The sequence below is a fragment of the Castanea sativa genome, chromosome 1 (genome assembly GCF_040712315.1).
Source record: "Castanea sativa cultivar Marrone di Chiusa Pesio chromosome 1, ASM4071231v1".
NCBI classification, from domain to species: Eukaryota; Viridiplantae; Streptophyta; class Magnoliopsida; order Fagales; family Fagaceae; genus Castanea; species Castanea sativa.
The window spans coordinates 43,496,824-43,519,245 of NC_134013.1; the positions used below are offsets into that span (position 1 = coordinate 43,496,824).

At 37.3% G+C, this 22,422-nt stretch overlaps 1 protein-coding gene, 1 long non-coding RNA gene and 2 pseudogenes across 2 annotated transcripts; 3 read left to right on the forward strand and 1 right to left on the reverse strand.

Annotated features, from left to right (window-relative positions):
- The first annotated feature begins 985 nt into the window (after positions 1-985).
- Positions 986-1,690, forward strand: LOC142627703 (uncharacterized). Its single transcript, XM_075801570.1, has one exon. The coding sequence runs from the start codon at positions 986-988 to the stop codon at positions 1,688-1,690; it is 705 nt and encodes a 234-aa protein (XP_075657685.1).
- Positions 1,691-5,599: 3,909 nt separating this feature from the next.
- Positions 5,600-6,584, reverse strand: LOC142639664 (uncharacterized). Its single transcript, XR_012845163.1, has 2 exons — positions 6,541-6,584; positions 5,600-5,840 (listed from the first exon to the last, which is right to left on the reverse strand). It is a non-coding gene; the product is annotated as an uncharacterized LOC142639664 (long non-coding RNA).
- Positions 6,585-12,500: 5,916 nt separating this feature from the next.
- LOC142627713 (purple acid phosphatase 15-like) lies at positions 12,501-16,145 on the forward strand (annotated as a pseudogene).
- Positions 16,146-16,594: 449 nt separating this feature from the next.
- Positions 16,595-18,652, forward strand: LOC142627723 (ubiquitin carboxyl-terminal hydrolase 6-like; annotated as a pseudogene).
- Positions 18,653-22,422: the final 3,770 nt, after the last annotated feature.

Below are 22,422 nucleotides of genomic sequence, written 5' to 3' on the forward strand. Positions count from 1 at the left end.
GAAAGTCCAAGCATTCTCGCAACCAAAGCTTAACGGATTATGGGCTGTCAAAGTATTTGGCGGTCCTCACACTTGTCCATCAGTTGGGATGAACAAAGATGGCAGAATGATGGATTCAAATTTTCTTGCCAAAGAACTTCATAAATATGTACTTGAAGATCACACCAACAAAATAAAGGATCTCCAAAATTTGATGAAGGAAAGGTTTAACCACGATATATCGTACTACAAGATATGAGATGCGAAACAAAAGGCTATTGCAAACATACACGGGAATTAGGAAGAGTCGTACCAAAAGTTACAGAAGTTGTTGTTGGCATATAAGGATAGCGATCCAGGTACACAAGTGTCTTTTCGGTCGATCAACGGGGACATACTGGGTACTATTATATTCAAGTATGTGTTCTAGGCTTTCGCTCCTTCCATTGCTGGATTCGCACATTGTAGGCCAGTAATTGGTATTGATGGAACTCATCTTTATGGAAAATATAGAGGAAAGTTGTTGATTGCAATGGCTACTGATGCTAATAATGAGATTTTTCCGCTTGCCTTTGCGGTTGTGGATGATGAGACGGAAGCTAGTTGGGGATGGTTTTTAGAATGCCTACGGATTGCGATACGGGATGTGGTACCCGATTCTGGCATTTGCATAATATTAGACCGACATAAAGGTATAATATCATCCATTGCACAGTGGCCCAATGATTATGTTCTGGTATATCATAGATATTGCATTAGACATGTGGCCAGCAACTTCAACACTCAATTTAATGACAAATTCTTAAAGTCTTTGGCCTTGAAAGCAGGATACGAGCATCAAGATTGTAAACTTGAAAAGATATTGGATTGCCTTAAGGAAGCTAAACTCAAAATCAGTAAGGATCCCAATCCCAATATAGCAAAAAAGAAGCCGTACTCCTATCTAATGAAGGAGGGTCTGGAGAAGTGAACATTGTCACATGATGGTGGACACCGTTATGGGGCAATGACTACCAATATGTCTGAGTGTTTCAATGGAGTTCTAAAAGGTGCACGTGGACTACCCATATATGCATTGGTTGACTACATTTGGTGCAAACTTGTCACCTATTTCAATGATCGGCGCACTAAAATATTGGGTGATATTGAACATGGTCAGGAGTTCAACAAGCATGCCATGGAGAAATATGAAGCAAATTACGAAAAATGGACAAGACACTATGTAAGGCCATTTAACCAGCAGAACGGTGTATATCAGGTTTGCACAACACATAATCCACATAGCTCTGATGGGGGAGACCATAGTCATGAAGTAAGATTGCTGGAGAACACATGTACTTGTGGCAAATGGGAAATCTATAAGATCCCTTGTCCACATGTGATTGCAGTTTGTATCAGGGAACATGTCAATGCAATGAGATATATTGACCCATGTTATACTTTACAACAGCGATTTGCCACTTATTCACATGAGTTTTGTGTGCCCAAGGATAAGTCATTATGGCGGGAGGTTGTCGGCCCAAAGTTGTACCCTGACCCTGAAATATTGCGAGACAAAGGTCGACCTATGTCAACAAGAATAAGAAATGAGATGGATTGGAGGGAGAGTCAGCCCAAGCCGAAATGTGGAGTGTGTCATGAAGAGAGCCATAACTGCAGGAGATGTCCAAATGTGATTCGCACATCAACAAGCAGCCATGTTCCGAACTAAGTAAGCAACACATGCAATTTTGTGATTCTCTTTCAGGAGATTTTTTTTTTTTTTTTTTTTTGGGATATACTTATTAGAAGTCAGCAGTGGTTTGAATTGTTAGTTAACAGTCGTTATAAAGAGTATAGCATCTATCATCATCATTTGAATATGCAATAATTGTTAGTTAATATATATATATATATATATATATATGTGTGTGTGTGTGTGTGTGTGTGTGTGTGTGTGTGTGTGTGTGTGCAACTAGCATGTGTTTGTGTTTAGTAGAATGGGAATCCAAAAATATCCCAGTTCCCACTCATAGCATGTAGGCATGTTTTTGTTTTCCAGCCATTTGAGGACATTCACAGCCATTCTTCCTTTTGTTTCAGGAATGATGATTTTATTAGAAATTTGATTCCATATGCTGGGCAGTAGGAGCCAGTTAGCCATAGGAGCATTGGAAACTATGCAGGCGTGTTTTAGAGTGTTGTTGTTGTTACTCAATTTTTTGGATTCCCATTTGCCTACTGTGATTTCTATGTTTTAATGCTCATTTACAAATTCATCCTACTTTTATATGATTACTTTGGTGTCTTATATTTATGACATTTGTCCCAAGATTGCATTCAGTTTATGTTTACACCCAACAGCTACTATGAAACCAGATCTAGCCTGATACAATCTTAAGTAAACACTATAGCATATGGGCTATACAACAAGTTGATACAACCCCATTGAAAAACACTACTACGAGAGACTCAACACCAATTCTGAAGAAAAGAAAATCCACCTAGCCTGTGACTTTAAAACAATTCCAATCTGACCTCAAAATGCCTCAGTTGACACAAAGAAATTTGTTAAGGAGGGGTCCATCAATTTTCCTACTAACAACAATTTTGCCAATAAAATCTCTGCACATGTCTTTGATTACCTGCTTCTCTCAGTCCTATGCTAAAATATTAGGAACGACTCCTCAAAAAGTTTTGTAGTGATGTAAAATGGGCTATTTTCTATTTTTTAAGATAAAAATGGACTAATTTTAACGGTTAGGAAGATAGATAAATTATAAAAGGAAAGTGTCAAAGCATAAATAAAATAAATAATAATAACAAAACTGTTTTATAGGAGTGTCAAGTCATTTTGAAGGCTACATAGGGCAACCGAAATTTAAATAAAAAAATAAAGTTAAAAAGAAGAAGAAGAAGAATTCGGTTAAGATAAGTTGATTGAAAGCAAAGCAAGAGTCCTACATCGTAATAGGAGTGGATGAGTAATGAGATTTAGTGCAGTGGTCTGAAGAAAAAGCTCTCTTGTCTCTCAAGATTTTTCTGTTTTTTTGACAGCAGCAGGTATGTGTTCTTGCTCTTTCTGTATCTGTCTCAACTTTTTTAAACTGGAGAATAAAACAGACCAAAAATTAAGATAACAATATCCTTTGATGAAACTCAATAACTGATAAAACTCAATAATACAAATAAAATTTGCTGCATTGAAAAAATGCTGCTGCATCAAATAAAATTTCTGCTGCAAATTTCTTCAATTGTAAATTCTGCTGCATTGATTAAACATATATAATGTTATCATCTGCCAAAAGTAAAGACAATCACTTTTGTCTTTAAGCCACGTGCATAGAGGTTTACAACCAAAACCTAACTACTGGTCCACCACACATCAGACATGCACATCTTCCAACCAAACTGTGGGAACCAGTTACATAAACTATGGCACCTAACCAATTTACATACCAGTGACATAAACTGTGGGAACCATAACAAAAACAAAAAAAATATTTGATGATCTGCTTCATTTACTGATTTTGGTGCCCTTGTTGGCCCTCTTGCCCTTTCCACCAAGTGGTTGAGTGGCTGCAAACAGAAGAACCATAAACCATCAAGAAAACGTTGCAAACATATGTTCATATTTCACCAACAAAAATGAACTTTTATTTTATCAGTCACCAAATAGTGCACTCAAGTGTCCAACAGCCACTTTACCAAGTATATATGAATGTGTATCATTAATCATGACATCCACTTTACCAAGTATTTGCATGCAGTGCACCGTGAATTAAACAGAGAGAAATGGGAAATAAATGAAAAACTGGACTTTGGCTGCTCTGATTGACTCATTTCTAATGAAGAAGCTTTATGATATGGGAAATAAATGAAAAACTAGGATCAAACACACAACCATCATAATTGATAGTAAAGAATTAATTTCCCAGTTCTTGTCAGGTTTGCCTGGGCCTATTACTATCAGACAGCTCTGCAGGCTGGATGGTTCAACTTTGAGTTTCCACAGTTTCACCTTGATAAAAAAGTTGCAAGTTTTGAAAACCTAAGTAAAAAAAAAATATCAAAGTTTCAGAGGTAACTCAAGTTTAAAAAGTGGTTAAGAGAATCTGCAGATTGTAAGTCTGACACATTGTTTAGAAAAATGCCTAGAATTTTGTTGCCATTTACCATTAGATATCTAACATTTTCGTTAGTTGTCATTGTTCAAAAGAATGTAGGAAACTAGCATCTCGAGTTTTATAAACTCGAGATCCAAGAAAAAATCGAGCTTTTAAAACTCGAGTTGCAGTGGTCGGCAATACCATTACGTGGACAAATTTTCCACGTGTAGCCACGTAGAAATCGACTTTATATGACTTGAAATCTACACATCCATTTTCAAACCCCTCGCTGAAACAATCACACTCTCTCAACCTCACTCAAACACTCACACTCTCTCAATCTCTCAAACGCTCTCTCTGAAACACTCTCACTAAAAATTCAAACACTCTCTCTCAAACACCCAAAGCAGTCACCCTCAACCCCTCGGCGTTCAACGGAAATCACCCTCAACCCCTCGGCGTTCAACGGAAATCACCCTCAACCCCTCGGCGTTCAACGAAAATCACCCTCACCCTCAAACGGTCTCCTCTTTCCTCACAACCGGCTTCAGGCGATCCTTCAACGGAAGTTTGCAGGTATGTTTTTGAGCTTTTTAAATAATTATTCCATCTGGGTTTTGCCAAGTGTTTGTGTTTGATAATGTCTGTTGTTAGTGCTTTAGTTTTTCTTGTTAGTGTAAGATTTAAGTTAGACGAATTTGGTTTGTTACTTGTTGTATGATTTGGGTTGCTGGCATATTCTGTTTTTGTTGGTTTCTGGGTAATATTCAAATCTATCTCCATGAAATATTTCTATTGAGGTATTAAAAAAATATAAGGATTAGGAATTAAAACCACAACCAAAAGTATCGCATGGGATTATGAAATTGTGACCAGCAATTTCTCTGGAACAATTTTCCTCCAAACTATCTCGAAGGTGAACTTTATTTAGCTCTGTCCATTATTAAGCAAAACATATGACAATCGTGAGACTAAAAGTGCAGTTTCTTTGGGAATCTGACTACGGCATCCCACAACAAACATAGAGTTTTGCATGATACCATCCTCATTTGGAAACAATATCATATCTGACTTCACTAAGCTCTGCACCTTCACTTATACCACTTCATGGTCAGTGTGTGTCACCACCAACACCTCCCTATGGCCACTGTTAGCAGCACTTTCTAGAACAGTGGCCACCGCATACATTTATAGCACTATTTACCACAATGGTTCACTAAATTCCTGTTGCAACTGCCAGCTTGTAGTATGCAATTGCTGCCCCCAACAGCCCATCTACTGGCAGCCCTTCAAATTGTATACTATAACTTATTTTTAAGTATCAACAGTAATTGGCATGATTTCATTGTAACATAAGTGAATGGTCGATTTCATTGGCATTAGTTAACTTAAGTATTAACTCATGTCTCAGAAATATTTCTCTGGGCTAAATTATCAAAATAATCGGTACTCAAAACTTCAGCCATCCAAGATCGAAGTCTCAAGTATCAACACCCAACGAGAATGGGAAATTAGTAGACCATGCCAGCATCTCAAGGAACATCGCAAATTGAAAAGACAAAAATCCATACAAAAAATTTTAACACAGAATACTAAGTTAATCCGTAAGATTTTAGCATGGTTATCAATCTCCGTGTCTTAAATGGGAAACAACCAAAAATGACACTGTAGAGACAAACTCTTAAGTTCTACAAAGTCCTGAATTGGAGAAATCTTGAAACAAAAGTAACTTGATATCTGAATTCCTCAATCAAAGAGACTGAAGCCCATATCCTGCAAAAAGTAGAACAAAAGAAAAGAAGTCAGATTAAAAGGGGATTAAATTATATACGCCTGCTTGCTTTTTTTCTTTGGTAAGAACCAAAAAAAAAAAAAAAAAAATCCATTAGGGTAAAGATAACATCTCTAAGGAAACAAAGTTCATGCCCCTATGTGAAATAGTCTAGTCTAAAGAGAGGACATGGATTTGTCACCCATTCCCACTGGTCCCCATAGAGTCTACTAGGATCCCATGGTGCAAAAATAAGAAAGAAAGGGGCCAGACTGGTGTTGCCCCACTACCTAAAGTTACCACTTTGAATTTTGTCTCATTTGGCCACACAATCTAATTTCAACCATATTCTTTTGATGTTCTGATTTGACCAATTTTAGCCCTTGAATTTGAATTTAGCATGTTCTCTAATGTTATTGCCTAAATGTGGCACCACAGCTACACATGACTCCTAAAATTGATATCATGTATATGTAAGGATACACTTAAACAAAAAATGCTAAACACAAAAATAAATATCATAATTGGAATATATGTAATCCCCTAGTCCCTAAAAGAAAATACTTGCAAAATAATTATATGAATTGAGAGGTTCGGAATATTTATTTGGTTGGAAGGGAAGAAGAAACCAAATCCAACAAGTAAATTTAGAAGGTTATGCTAATTAATCAAGGTTATTAAATTTTGTTGTAGAATGCTTACATCATCTGATTCCTCTTTCTCTTCCACCTTTTCCTCTTTCTTTGCCTCGACTGCAGCAGGTTATGCAAATTTAGAAGGTTATGCTAATTAATCATTTGTGCTTTTATTTTTGTTCTTGGGTTATAATTACGAATTTTTTAAAAAAAAATTGGGGCTTTTGAGTTTTGATACCTTATTTTGTTCTATGGAAAATTTAAAGAGAAAAAATTGTGAATTATTTTGTGCTTTTGAGTTTTGATACCTTATAAGGACATCGCTTTGTTTTGCATCAATATGAGAGTGACTACCCTGCAAGCAAATAAGAGATGCTATAAGCCATATAGAACATATTAAAATGACATTAAAACTCAACTTCCCCCTATCCACAAAATCAAATTGGTGTATTTGTATCAATTATATGAAAATTTCTTAGTATACTAGGCAAGATAATTCTAACTACTCTTTAAGTTTAACAGACAACATCTGTTAGACTGTCACACTACTGTCTTCAGAAGATTAAACAAATCTCTTTGGATTTAAACTTTACCTTAACAATTTGACAATCACCTTAATCTATTCAGTTTATCATGTTGAGCTTGGTTTTCCGGTATACAGATGGGTGCATTGGTGTCATAAAACAGAGTTTGAGTTTCAAGGGCATCATAACATCAAAACACATTTCAATTATAAGTATCCAAAAACTCTTGTTTTAGCATTCCCATTTAAATCATTCCTCCCTTTGTCCCAACTAGTTTTTTCTGTATTCCATTTTGAGATGTTGCAATATTATAGTCTTATTTTGAATGGGGATCTATCTCATGTTTAGTCACATTTCCTTGCATGTAGAATAGCATTCCTTTGCCCCCACACTATTAATGATCTCACAGTTGAGTATCTGAATGTTTGCAGTATGGAGCCTCGGATTGATGACGAGCCACAGATCTTGCACCCTGGTCCACTTGACGAGTCATTGTTGACGCGACAACGATATCATCGATCAGAGGACATTTGGAATGGCGAGGTGAAATATCTAGTTCTAACAATCGCTTTAATTTTTACGTTGTCTTTGACTTTTAGTTAGCAAGTTCTTTCAAAACACAATTTGTAGTTGTAATAACCGCTATAATTTTTATGGATTTTGCAGGACCCGGGCCCACTTACGTGCCGTGGTTGCACTAAGGAGATGGCAAGCATTCAGATGGAAGATAATCGGGTGATTGACATTATCAAGTTGCTAAGGCTGGAAGGATTGTTTAGGGCCCCTTCCAGAGAGATAGATCATTGCCTAATTTCGGCCCTAGTTGAGCGATGGCGGCCGGAGACGCATATGTTCCATCTTCCACATGGTGAGATGTCAATCACCCTACAAGATGTGGAGGTCATTTTTGGACTTCCTATAGATGGTGAGGTCTTGGTTGGGCCGACTGCTATGGTGGATGGGGATTGGCGAGATCTGTGCATGGAGTTGCTTGGTTTTACTCCGGCGAATGACAACAAAACTTTGGTGGGGCAAAGAATTCTCATCAGCCGCCTTGTTCACGCCATTGCAGTGCCACTGCCTCATGACGCAACGGAGATGCAGATACACCAGTATGCTCGGTGCTATATTTTAGCGCTGCTAGGGGATAAGCTTTTCATGGACAAGTCGGGAGATAGGGTGCATTTGATGTTCTTGGCGTTCCTGCGTGACCTTCGTGATCCGCCACAGTATAGTTGGGGTAGTGGTTGCTTGGCCTGGTTGTACAGAGAGTTGTGTCGGGCAAGCGAGAAAGGGGCATCGCAGATTGGTGGGGCGTGCACATTGGTCCAGTATTGGGCATGGGCAAGGTTGCCATTCTTGTGCCCGAGGATAGAGCCTCCACCTAGATGTGATTATGGCCCATGGCCATATGCTCCACTTGCATTTAAGTAAGTATTTTTCTAATATTGTGTGTGCAATGTACTCTTCTTAGTAACTATAACATGGGTATTATCTTATCTTATGTTATTCGCTTCTAACTGTAGGTGGGTGCGGGTGCCAAGCTCGAAGAGTAGGCCATCCGGCATGGCCTTGATCCACTATCGCAAGCAATTAGTTAGAATTCAGCCGGACCAAGTATGGCAAACAAAAATTTTGTTTGGTTATGTTAATTTTCCTTAAGAATATGATTGTTTCATCCTTTAACACATCTTTTTTTTTAATTTTTGTTTTTCCCTTTATTTATGTATTCTCCCTTGTTTTAATAAACTTGATGTTATGATAATTGTTTTTTGTTTCTATTGTAGATTGTTTGGCAGCCATACGAGGCAGACTTCGGCCACCTTCCTGACTTTTGCGTTGCAGGGAGGGATACGTGGACGGCAAGGGTGCCACTTGTGTGTTTTTGCATAGTAGAGATACACCACCCAGATCGTGTCCTTCGTCAGTTTGGGTTGGCGCAAGAGCGACCCGACCATGTTGTGTACGATGAAAGACTGCATAGAATAGACTTGCGTGGGAAGGTGGAGAAGAATTGGAGGGAGGAGCATGGACCGTATATCCTTACATGGGATGAGAGACGACAACGACTTTGCCATGCACCTCCTCAGACTGGTGAGATGCCTCGCGATCATGACTATTACCGCTGGTACCGTCCAGTCACTCGAAAGTATGTCGACCGCAACAGCGCAAAATTAGATATATCGGTAATGTGTTCTAATTAGATATATCTTAGTTGAGTGTTTAGGTAGATTAATAAGTACTATATTATCCATTCTATAATTGATACGTAAATGTCTCAAATCTAATTGTACTGGTTCTTTCTCGGTTTCAGATTGAAAGCCATTTAGCGCTGTTGGAGATGCTTCCTGTAGGCAGCCGAGCCCACAACCATGTCCGACGCGTCCTAAATGATCTGGCTGGGCTTGGTGGTGGTCCTGCACCAAATGTAGAGGCAAACAATGGGCATGAGACTGAATCAGCAAATATTGCAACCCCAAGCACAAGCGCAGCACCTGTACGTACACCGACCCGTGCTACTGCAGCTAGGGGCCGTGGTGGGCCTGCTACAGCAAGCCCAAGCACAAGCGCAACTAGGGGCCATGGTCGGCCTGCTACAGCAAGCCGAAGGACAAGTGTAGCTAGGGGCCGTGGTCAGTGTGCAACAACTACTCGGGTTGTAAGTAGTCCTGAGATACCTGCACCCATCCCGCACGCATCTCTCCAGCCTGAGGTCCCTCCACCCATGGTAGATGCATCTCCTCAGCCCAAGGTCCCTTCACCCACCCCACCTTCACAGCCCAGTTTCGATCTCGGTATTCATTCTCAGTTGACCCCTATGCACCCCGAGACACCCTCAAACCCATCCACCAGCTCCAGTGCACCCACTTTGCCCATAGATCCACCCCGTACTGAACCCATGACAATGATCCCCACTCCTAGCCTGTACACAGAGCATCATTACCCACCTACCTCATCCTCATCTGACCCTCTAGGACCTCCAGTTAGGATTGACACTCTTCAGCCAGATACTGATGTACCGGACGAGCATCCCCTTCATCAGCCCTCACCCCCACGAGGTCGACCACAACGTGCTAGAAGAGCTCCCACTTGTGGGACAGGTGGACACAAAATAGGACACAAAGGCAGCTCTATGGTACGATACCATTAATTACAATGTATAGGCCTATTTTGCAGTTCACACACCTTATCATTTCACCAAATATTGATTGTATGCATCTAATGTCTTTGCAGAACGATGATGAGCCTAAGGATGATGCCCCGCAGCCTCCTCCCCCGCCCAAACATTACACAAGGGTTAAAAAACGCAAAATTGGTGAACCTTGAAAAAGAGGTTTGTTACAGAGGTAATGTCTAAGTCTCGGGATGTAAATGCAGTAAATTGGCAGGAACTCCTGCTGGTCAATCAAAGTCTCGTGATGTAAACCATGAAGTTTTAATGCTTTCTTTTTCCTGCAATTGGTGGACAGGCTCTTGAACCCTTAGCACAGCTGATGGAGACTGCCTAATTTTTAATTTGAACACCTTCTTGGTAAGATTTTGAGCCCCTTTCATTGGTTTAAATTTATTATAAAATAATAATGTCCTCTTTATGGTATAGGAAATCATGATCATGATGTGTGTTTAGTGGTCATTGGCTGGTTTCTCAGTAAATATATGGTTGCAGTTGATTTCTAAACCAGTGTTTATGATGAGTAATGTGCCCGTTTTGATTTTGTGGGGTGTGTGTGTGTGTGACAGCCAAGATTGATGTAAATGTTGATGCTTACTCCTTTCAGGTTCTTGCTCAATTCATGCTTTGTTTATCTTTTTCTTCCTTACCCAGTAATTGATTTCTCTCTCTCTCTCTCTCTCACTCTAATTCCTTCTAACAGGAGCACTGGCAGTCCTCTTTCTCTGGTAATTGGAAGGTAAGGTTCTGATTTTTGTTATTTTGGGTCAACATTCTCTAGATGGTGCTTTCTTGTTTTTTGGATTTATATGGGTTCATTAAATTTTAAAAGAGATGATAAATGAAGGGAAAGAGAAGATATATAAAAGTTGAAACTTTGTTTTTCCTCACTTGTTTGGCGTAAGGGAATAAAAAGCTTCACTCAACTTTGTTGAAATCAAAATTTGGCTTTGTTTTTAGCTGGTTTTCTTTTTATGTTTTTCTGGTAATCAAAAAAATGTGAAATTTGAAATTAGGAATTTAACTTCTTTTACTTAGCTCTCTAACCATATGGAGAACTATGGCATTGTCAAAATAAAGGGTTCAGTTTGTTTATTGTAGTCTTTACATCAAACATCCGAACTTATTTGGTGGAAGTGAGAAGCATGATGTATCATTAGACAAGGGGCTCTATGATTCAAATGTCTTAATAGCTTATAGGAGGCCGAGACCAGAATTACTTGCTCAACAGTCCTTTGTTATTCAGGTTTATTTCTACTTCATTACTATTATTTGTTGGTGAGAAAGATGGAAAAACATATTGCAATTTTTTCAGTTATGCCTGTGTAGGTGGACATTTGGTGAACCCTTACCATGTACAATCATAGGTATGCTGGGTAAAGATATGCTTATGATATTCCACGCCCTAAGGTCTGTTTATCATTCTATTAAACAGGTTAGCTGCACATTTTGTATTGATGAATTCATTCTAATGAGATGGCTATCTGTCAACCATGGGCTGAGATGCAGTTGTTGAGAGGTATTTAGTTGAATATCAGGTTGAAAGCACCACTAGGCCAAGAGTCCTTGGGCAAGAATTAGTTAAATTATAAATGAGTAAGTAGTAACTACATACAATATGGAATAAAATATACTGCGCTGAACTAATTTGTCACTGCTTGTTCCTGCGTTGAAAATGGCAAATTTTTATGTAGTCTTGACAATATGACTGATTGGTAAATGTATGATAATAAGTTCCCTGCAGTTTTTGCTGGCCAATTACTTCTTTAGAATAAAATATTTAAAAACATTTTTTAATTTTTAAATAAAGATATCCTGTTTATGAAAAGAGTTGGGGTATGCATCTGTAAAAGACCAATATTTTTTTCTCTGAATTTTAGTATTGTAATAAAAGAAAAGGGTAGAACTTCAAGGACCATTCCAATTACTCCAAAATATAAATAAAATAGAACTTATGTGAACTGTATAAATGGCATAAAACGTTTTGGTCTTAAGTGTTGTAATAAAGTTTTGGAGTCTGATCTCCAAAAGACTCCAAAACTTTTGGAGTTGTATATAAAAAAAAAGATTTAAGAATCTGTGAAATTTTTTTTTTGGAGTCTGATGTATGTTGTTCTATCAATCCTATTAATAATTTTTGCACTAAAGGGAAAAAAAATCTTGATGGAGGAAGTAAAATCAGGAAACAAGAATGCAACAAGGAAACTAAAATGGAGACTGCAACCAATTTGCATTTGTTGGATGGCTGATTTCAATTTTGTATGCTATCCTTTATAATGTGGTGGTTTAAATGATGTTTTTGTCAGAATTTTGTTCATTGAGGTCATTAAAATGGAGGCTTGTACTTGAGGGAAGTCACTTCTCCCCTGTAAGGAAAACAAAGACATCCTGCATCAGAATATCAACATGATCAATTGAAAATCTATTTTTAGAGTCCTATGTCCAAATCCTTTTGTCAGGTTCTTTAAAAAGGCAATGATATCTTCCTTATATGCTCTACACCATGATAATACATTCCCAAAAGCTTAAGCTGTAAATGAATGGCTAGATTTCTCTAATTAACATTTTATTTTTCCTTATCTCCTGCATTAAAGCTTGAATATGATCGATTGAAAATTTATCATTAGAGTCCTATTTCCAAATCCTTTTGCCAGGTTCTTTGAAAATACAATTAGATTTTCCTTTTATGCTCTACACCATGATAACAAGTGTTCCCAAAATCTTAAGCTTTGAATAAATGGTGAGATTTCTCTGATCCATCATTTTCTTTTTACCTAAATCTTACTCTCACCAATAAAGTCTTCATATTTTATGTCACTCTCAAGTTCCATTGGAGTTTATTTATAGCCTTATAACCCTTGTAACAAGAGATAACTACCAGCTTGAGTAAGTTCCCTCAAGTACTCTTGACTTTATTGCCTCTAAACTGAACTATTTTCTTATATGCTAGATCTCAATAAATATTTTTAATGTGTCTCCTTATGCACCATAAACCATTATTACCTTCTACACTTTTCCAATATCAGTACGGTGTGAATTATTGGTGTGGTATGAATGATTTGACAACCAATCCCGCATGCTTTAAATTAGAAAGCTAACAAATTTGGGTTGACTTTCAGATTATTATACGTGTTTTCAAATCATATTTGACGAGATTGAGCCCCAAGTTTCTGGGATCACATTCAAATCATATTTGACGAGATTTGCAGTTCCCTCAGCAGAGAGTGGATCTAAGAGTAACTTATACTACTCTTTTAATGCTGGAGGAGTACATTTTATCATGTTGGGGGCATATGTTGACTATAACAGTACTGGTAACTGATACTGTCACTTCTATAAATATATAGACCAAAACCACCCAGTATGTTATTTTTTAGATTGTTTTGTGTAACTGGAGTTTTTCAATTAATCTTCTTTCAGGTGCTCAATATGCTTGGCTAAAGAAAGATTTAGATCTAGTGGACCGCACTGTAACCCCTTGGCTGGTAGCTGCATGGCATCCACCATGGTATAACAGCTATTCTTCACACTATTAGGAATTTGAATGCATGAGGCAGGAAATGGAAGCAATTTTGTATCAATATGGTGTTGATATTATTTTTTCTGGACATGTAAGTCAAACTTTATCCTATCCTACACTCATTGATTAGAGAGCATATGATTGTAATCATTTAACATTTTTAGGTGCTTATTTATCAGAGGTAAAGAATTTGATGTTAAATAATTGTCCTTTTCCGCCTTCCAAACTATTGCTTAGTTTACTTCTGTTTTGTTATTTATAACAATTATCACACAAAATGGAGCATCAATGGCCATTTGCATAAATCAGTAGACATGTGGTGGTCTGTCCTGTATTTATGATATGATTGAGTGGATAGATATAAGGAGAACTGGAAAATACCTTAAATATTTCAAAAAAGTAATTTTCTTCTATATTGAATGAAGTGCAACATATTTTCTGCTTTGCAGGTGCATGCTTATGAGCGAATGAATAGAGTTTATAACTATACATTGGATCCATGTGGGCCTGTCTATATAATAGTTGGAGATGGTGGCAATATTGAGCAAGTTGATGTTGATTTTGCTGATGACCCTGGAAAGTGTCCTTCAGCTGGAGATAACACACCTGAATTTGGAGGGGTATGTCATTTGAATTTTTCTTCTGGTCCTGCTAAAGGGCAGTTTTGTTGGAACAGGCAACCAGACTGGAGTGCATATAGAGAAAGCAGCTTTGGGCATGGAATACTTGAGGTACAATCCTAGCCCGTCACATTATGTACTTTTCCGATATTCCTCTCCTAGGTTTGACAACTCATACCCAAATTTTTATCCCTACTGCCTAATCCTAGTGCTACTTGGGATTATACTGGGGACATCTATAAAATTTAGTTACTTATTTGCCCTTGATGCAGAGTTGAATTTTCTAACTCAAAAATGTTATTTGAGCTCCAGTGGAAATCAATTTGTTCCTTCTGTTTATACAGTTTTTGTGTATCAGTTTCCTACTACCATTCTCTACATGGCCCCATTTAAGTTTATTGTAAAATATGGGGTTCTCAAGACTCTAGATGTACACCTCACACTTCATTGACCTAGCCCTTCTTTTAAATGATCCCCAGTAACATGAGTACTCATTGGTTCAGTCAATAAATAGCAATATGTTTATCATGAATGGTAGTAAGCCTAAATTCTAAGCTCGCCTTGGATGGGTAACTTATGTTAAGGATCTTCTCTTTTATAAATCAACTAAATGGGGCTGCTTTCTTGACCACGAGTGATTATGAGGTTCAACTTTTGTTTTTTGCGTTTGGAAAATGTATTCTTATAATAAAAAAGGGGTGTTTGGAACATGTATGTTGTGCATGCAAACCTTTGATAATTCTAAGCACATCATCCAGTCTGCAGTGGCTCAAATGAAAAGTTTACAGATTTTTTATCTAATTAAAAACAGAAAATGCTCAAAACAATGAAGAGCATGTTGGTTTACATTTCCATTATGATCTTTTATGACATCTGCCTTCATATACTTACCGTTCTTAGTTCCTAATCCCCTCATTAATTGCCTTTCTATTTCTTAATGCAGGTTATGAATTCTACATATGCTTTATGGACTTGGCATAGGAATCAAGATGTATATAATGAAGATAGCCACGGTGATCAAATATACATCGTGCGACAGCCAGAATTGTGCTCTAAAACTTTAAAAGCGATTTCTTAGTTCAACTTTAAACTTTATCAAACTGTTAAATTTTTTCTCTTTTCATCAAGCAGAGGTAAAAATTCTGTTCACACAATAAATGTATAGGTCATTATAGAGTGCAACATAAAACAATAGATACTGAAAGCATAATTGTTTATCAGGGGCCAAAAAAAAAGAAGTATGCTGAAATATCTTTTATCATTTTTCTATTCATTTAAGTTGTTTTTGATGAATGGCCTCATTTTGGCCATTGATGGTAACCTTTTGCTGGCGGCAAAGTTCCTGGCAGTTAAAGAAGGCTGTCAGCGAATAATGCATTGTTAATTCTTTTTTTTTTTGTTGAACCTAGCAGCCAAGCATCCTTCACTGGGAAAGGGATACTTCCACAATGAATTTGTCAGCCACCAGCAAAAAGTGTCACTAAAAGATTTTGCCTAAAGGGCTTGCGCATTTCTTGCCATAAATTTCTGATGGGGGGGGACTTATAGTGACAAATGCCATTGCTAAATAATGTAGTCAGTAAATGCATGGAGCTCATTATATCTCTCTCACTTGCAGCCCTCTATCGCGCAGGCTCCAAGCTCTCTCCCTCCCTCTCCATCACTCTCTAAGGCATGTTTTCACCACCACTCTCTATTAGTAAGCTCTCTCGCTCTCTCATGGAAAAATTTTGTGTTAATAACAAAACGTTTCTAATTTCAAATTTTGTTCTCTCAGATATTCTCTCTCTATTCATTACTCATAGGGGCTCTCTCTCTCTCTCTCTGCCACTCAGGTAATCCCTTCTTTTTGCCTATAATCCCAGGTCTATTCTTCTTCTTTTTTAAATCTATATTAGAATGATGATATTTTTTTCCTTTTTCGAAGCGTAATGGGGTCATTAGGCCCATGCTCTTTTGCCCTTTTTTAAGAGGTAATTGATGCAAAACCATACAAAAATTGCTTGGATTTTTTTTGTAATATTTGTATAGTGACTATTTGGTTGCTTTGGAAAGGTAGACATTTTTTTGAGTTGTGCAAGTGGGCAATTGGGTTTTTATTGATTGTTGCTGATTTAAACTCATTTGTAAGATTCTGTTTCAGTTAAATGAAAATTTTCTTGGTTTAGTGATGATAATCATATTTTGTGAATTTTTTTTATGCCATTTGGCTAAATTGTTGATAATGAATGACAAGCACAAGCTTTATAAACACTGGTCTTTGTTGGGCGGAGGCTTACTCATAAATGTCAACCCTCGAGCTTCTCGTACTACGGAGTTGATGAATAAACAAAGATGACAATGATGTTGCAAACTAGTCAAATAGAGGGTTTTTTAGAACAAGTGGAGGAATCAAATTAATTTTTTAGAACAAAGATGACAATGATGTTGCAAACTAGTCAAATTAATTTTTTTAGAAAAAGAAAAAAATAATTTTAATAGTACATTCAAATTAAAATTAGTATCAATTTTTATCACAATATTTTCACAATAGTTGATTATGGATATGTAAGTCATAGTTGTAACTAGTGTGAGAACAAGTGGAGGAATCACAAGCAAGTTTCCTATCACTTGTTTGTGTAGGCTTTAAAATCAGAATTGGAAAAGGCTTCCCCTTCCTTGGGGCATAGTGCAATTTACTTGAAAGAGTCTCGTATCAATGGCCTGCCAAGGTACAACTTCTTCTGATTTTTATGAATTATTCTTTTTTTGCCCTTTATAGCATGAAAAGTTCCACCATGTGGCCTCATAGGATCCAACCTTAAGGATCTTCCTATTTAATGGATGACTGAAGCTGGTAGGGTGTTTCTCTACCTCTTTTTTTTGTGTGTTGGTTTATCTAAATTCATACTGCTGATGTAACTTTGATTTTTTCCCAAGGTACCTGACTGTTCAGTTTGTGCGTTTTTTCTGGAAGAGGGAGTCAAATCAGAAGGTCAAAATTTTGCGGGTAATTGCAGTTTCCTTCTTTCATTATATGTTGCAGTACAGAAGTTGAATTTGTCACTTTCATATCATTGTGGGGAAAAAAAAATTAGAGTACACAGTGCATTGTGGAAATTTAACAAAACATTCTTTGAGATGATTACCTTGTGGGGGTCAAATATGAGAGTACACAGTTCATGCTGTGTCTTGCCTTCTTTCATTAGCATTCACCACTCTTTATCTTGGTGAGAAGTTTTACAGTGTTCATGTTTCTTAAAATTTGTTCACTGCTGTTTTAGAAAGTGGATTATCCTTTGGAGTTGGATATTTATGATCTATGTTCGAATGATCTCCGCAAAAAATTGGAAGCTCCTCGCAAGGTTTTTGCTTGCCCTTGGCTTTGATGAACTTTAAAGTTACATCTCCATTTCAAAAACATTTGATTGCTTGGTTGTGTTGGACATTTTCATGTATATTTTTTATAATTTAGATCCTAAGGGACGAGGAAGGTAAAAAGCTTGGTTTGAAAGCTAGCGAAAAGAGCTCTGGGCAGAAGACAATGATGTCAAGATGTCTGATGCAAAGGTACACAACCTATCCATACAAACACCCAAACATGTATCTCTTTCTCATTACAAAATTATCTCATGTCTCTTCTTGGCACACAGGGATCATCAAATAGAAGTGGTGAACCATCTATAGCTACATCTGAAGAAGGTATCAACCTAAAATTAGGATTTGTTAGCTGAAATTAGGGAGTCTACTGTAGATTTCATGTGAGTTTTTGGAAGTCCAGTGCATGTGGTCCCTCCTTTTCACTATTTGACTGATACTAAAATGCAGGTGTTCCATCCGATAGCGGAACACAAATGACTAGAATTTATGATTTGGTTGCTGTGCTGACCCACAAGGGTAGGAGTGCTGATTCAGGACATTATGTTGCTTGGGTCAAGCAAGAAAGTGGTCAGTTTTCTAGACTTGACTATTTAGTACTTCCATGTACTTACTACCTCAGGTGCATAGGATGTTGGGATGTCTACACTAGATAACCTAAAGAATTACAAAAAATGTGAACTACAATCGATGAAATCTACAATAGAAAGAGTATTAAGGATATAGAACATAGAAAAAGTGAACATAGGCTGTTAGGAACCGCTAGCTATGTGGGGATCATCATAGCTGTATATGGTTTTTAAATTTAGTGGCAGGAGACAGGAGCCAGTAGGTTAGGAACTTATCTAGATTGCCCTACGTTGCCTCAACTGATGGTCGTAAAGAAGACTTTTCCTACCGCAAATGCTTGGATAGCTTCATCAAGGGAAAGTATCCAGATGTTGCTGAAACATTCAAGAGAAGAACAATACTCCAGAGGAAACTGAGAATGAAAATAGGCAGTAAGTCCAAGGAGGGGGGGGGTTCTAATTTATGTTAATTATAAATCTTTTAGCTTGCCTCCCTCATCAATTCCCGTCATCTACTATTCTGATTTGTATATGTACTGGGCAGATGTTGTTAGTTTACTTCCAGCTCATCCACAACAAAATCAAAACTGAAGCGTGCTTCCATCTCAGTTGCTCATTTTTCATACAAGAGCGGATCTTATTTACCCTGTAGTTAGCTTATTTGGTAGTTTGTAACCTATACTGTGTGTATAACTTACTAATAAAAAAAGAAGAGAGATATGTGGGTTGAATTAGCATTAGTTTAGATAAATTCTTTGTTGGGCTGTATTGGTTTCTTAAACTATAGTTTTGCCACTGCCAGTGCTTTAAGTGGAATACATAATTCTCAACTTTTTTTGTTTTGACTCAGGTTGGCATCAATGTTCCTATCCCAGTTCCTTTGCCGTTCTTCTCATTTACTGGCTGTAAGGCATCTTTTGCAGGCGATCTCAATTTCTATGGTAAAATATCTTCCTTCCTTTGATCTGTAACTACATTTTTTTTTTCTTTCACTGTAGTGGTTACTTGTATTTAATTGATTTTTTTATTATTTAATTTTCAGGCAAGGCTGGTGTTAATTTTTTCACCCAAATCAAAATAGTCACTCAGCAATGGAAGGATTTGCCAAGCGGCACTGGAGCTAATCTGGCAATGCCAACTTCTAAAGTGTAATAATTTATGTTAATACTTAAGAGTTTCTATTCCAGAACTTATTGTGAACTGTCCAATAAATTAATAACAAGATGGTCTTTCTTCTAAAGCTTGTGCTCAGTGGTGAAATCATATAACTTTTTCAAGGGAGACCATGGTTGTATATTGATGTTAAAATTTTTGAAGTTAATCACTTGTCTGAATAATAATAAATTTTTGACAATTTAAGGTCTATTGACAAGGCAATAAAATTCAAAAGCAAATTTTAACCATCATGTTTGATTAGCAAACTTGACAGAAATAACAAGCCAAACCAAATTGATTTTTTTGTTCTCTTCCTCTTTTTTATTAAGAAATCACATTGCCTAATATTAGGATTTGTTCATAATTGCAAGTTATCTCATATATTCGCTGCCAAACGACAAGAGAAATTTGACATATACAATTTCAAGTTCTTGGAACTCGAAAATTATCGATGCAACTACAACTCTAAAGTGGTGGTTTTTAAAAGTTTTGTTCAGATCCATTTGCACAATTGATTACCTACATGACCAGAGTGTCCCATTCCATCTGTTGCCTATAATGCGAGTGCAATAATTTCTGGATTATGTTGTATTTTAGTGGACTATATTTAAGTTCAATCAAGACATCCTCTGCTTTAGCCAAGAGAGAGAAAGAGTCTCTATGATTGAATTCAGGAAAATAATTTCAATACAAGAGATCTGTAATGCAAAGAAGCTTGCGTGTAAATTGCACACTTCCCTCAGTCCCTGTAGCAACCAGGCTACCCCCACAGAAATAAGAAAAAAACAATGTCCATATTTGCAACCGTATGGGCTTCCTCTTCTGTAATACTTAAACTGAAACTAGTTGGGCAGATTGAAAACTGAAGGCACCTATTGGATACTAGGACCATCCTTTTTAATTATTTTACTCTTTTTCCCAATTGATCCGTTTGATTTCCTTTCAGAACTGTTCTTTGTGAGAGAAGGTGCTTTTTCCAATATGGAGAGTTGACCATCTGAATCCTTCCAAGGAAGCAGCCCTGCTGAAGCTGATGGCATTTTTGAGACTATATTTATCTTCAGTGATTATAATTTATTGGATAGTTCACAATAAGTTCTGGAATTAGATGTGTATATTATGTGATTTAGACCATAATTTTCATTCTATACGAACAAAGAACAACAAGGAAAAAATGAGCAACTGATTTCATATAAACTTAGCCACAAGCTGTGTGCAATTGTTTAATTGGATTTGCAACAAGTGAATATATGGTGACATGATTTGTCAGACATTAAGAACAACATTTAAAAATTGCACACAACGTATAAACTTTAACAACAACGTCGAATGTTCGTAGGTAGAAATTTTTGGAAATCATCATTGCTTGAATCTGAGAAGTCTGAAATATCACTTTCATCATCTAATGCAGTAATTTCATTAATAGACTTCATGGCTCGCTCTTGCGTCTTTCCCTTTAGATGCTTCTTAGCGTTTTGGACTGCATGAAAACGGTCTAGCCGCCTTTGCATTTGATTGTTCTCTTGTTCAAGGTGAGCAAGTATGTTGGCAGGCTCATCTCTAGGTAACTCGGCTGAGCGTGCCTTAGGAACTCATAACCCGTGCCATCGACAATACACCTCCAACTCACACCTCTTCTCGTATAGGGTTGACCATGGTGGTTCTGCTACGGTGAACTCCATTGCGGTGGTATCTGTACTTAGTTTTGTAGGTTTGCCGACCATGATGTGGCCAACGCTTCCAAGACTCTCGTACGTGTATATTGGCATATTAACGAAATCTCTCTTCTTTCCAACCCATTTCCCTCCATAGTGGTCTGTGTATGTTTGTAGTTGTTGATCTGCTGGAACTTGTGATAATTCATTTGTTGAAGTAGATTGAAACTTGTTTCTACGTGTACGAGATGATGTTGAGGCGTTGCGACTCATAGCTTACTCAACCTACAAAGTTAGTGGTGTAGGAATAAGAAAAGAATTGTGGTACATTTATAACCTCATTCCACTGTGTATTCAATAATAAAATTTAACATATTCAGGCTTGTCATGTCAATACATGCTGGAAAACCATGATACGAATTTTTTGTTCAAATGTTCCCAATGTCATAGTGAGATTCTCTTATTCTGGGCAGTAGTTGCAGTGTACTGCCATGACTATTCAGCTGAACAGTATTCATGTGAAGAGTATTTAGCATGCTTGTGTTTCATCTGACATGAACTTGACAAGACAATACCGAGTTGTGCTAAATGCATCATAAACTTTTCAGGGGTCTTCTGCATCCTTGAAAACAGTGCATTGCAAAATGATGCAGATCTGTGTATTGACGTGAGTGTGAATGATATGACTAGATAGGGTTCAACAGTGCCGAGCTATTGAGCAGCACATGTAGCACTATGAATATCAGTGTAGTAATGGTGGACAGCTGACCCCCAAACTCGAGAATTTGTTTTAATAAATTTAGATTTTGAATAAGGGCTCTCAACCTAAACTTGTTGTCTCCAATTATATATGTAAGTACACAAAGATGGATCGAAACTGACCAAAATGGAACAAAGTGGACTGAATGGACCAAATCAGACCAAATTAGACCAAATCAGACCAAATCAGACCAAATTAGACCAAATCAGACCAAATTAGATCAAATCAGACCAAATTAGACCAAATGGACCGATTTTATTTTCCACTACAACTCAAGTATTAAAGAATCGAGATTTCCATAGAACTCGAGTCTCTAAAACTCGATTTTCACTGGGCAAATTTTTTTTTTCCCCAGCAGAAGCATGCTCTGTTTCAGGCAGAGAGGCATGCCCTGTTTCATGAATATTGCCTAGTGGAACTCGAGTCTCTAAAACTCGATTTTTACTGGGCAAATTTTTTTTTCCCCAGCAGAAGCATGCTCTGTTTCAGGCAGAGAGCAATGCTCTGTTTTAGTGAATATAGCCCAGTGGAACTCGAGTCTCTAAAACTCGATTTTCACTGGGCAAATTTTTTTCCCCCAACAGCATGCTCTGTTTCAGGCAGAGAGGCAGAGAGGC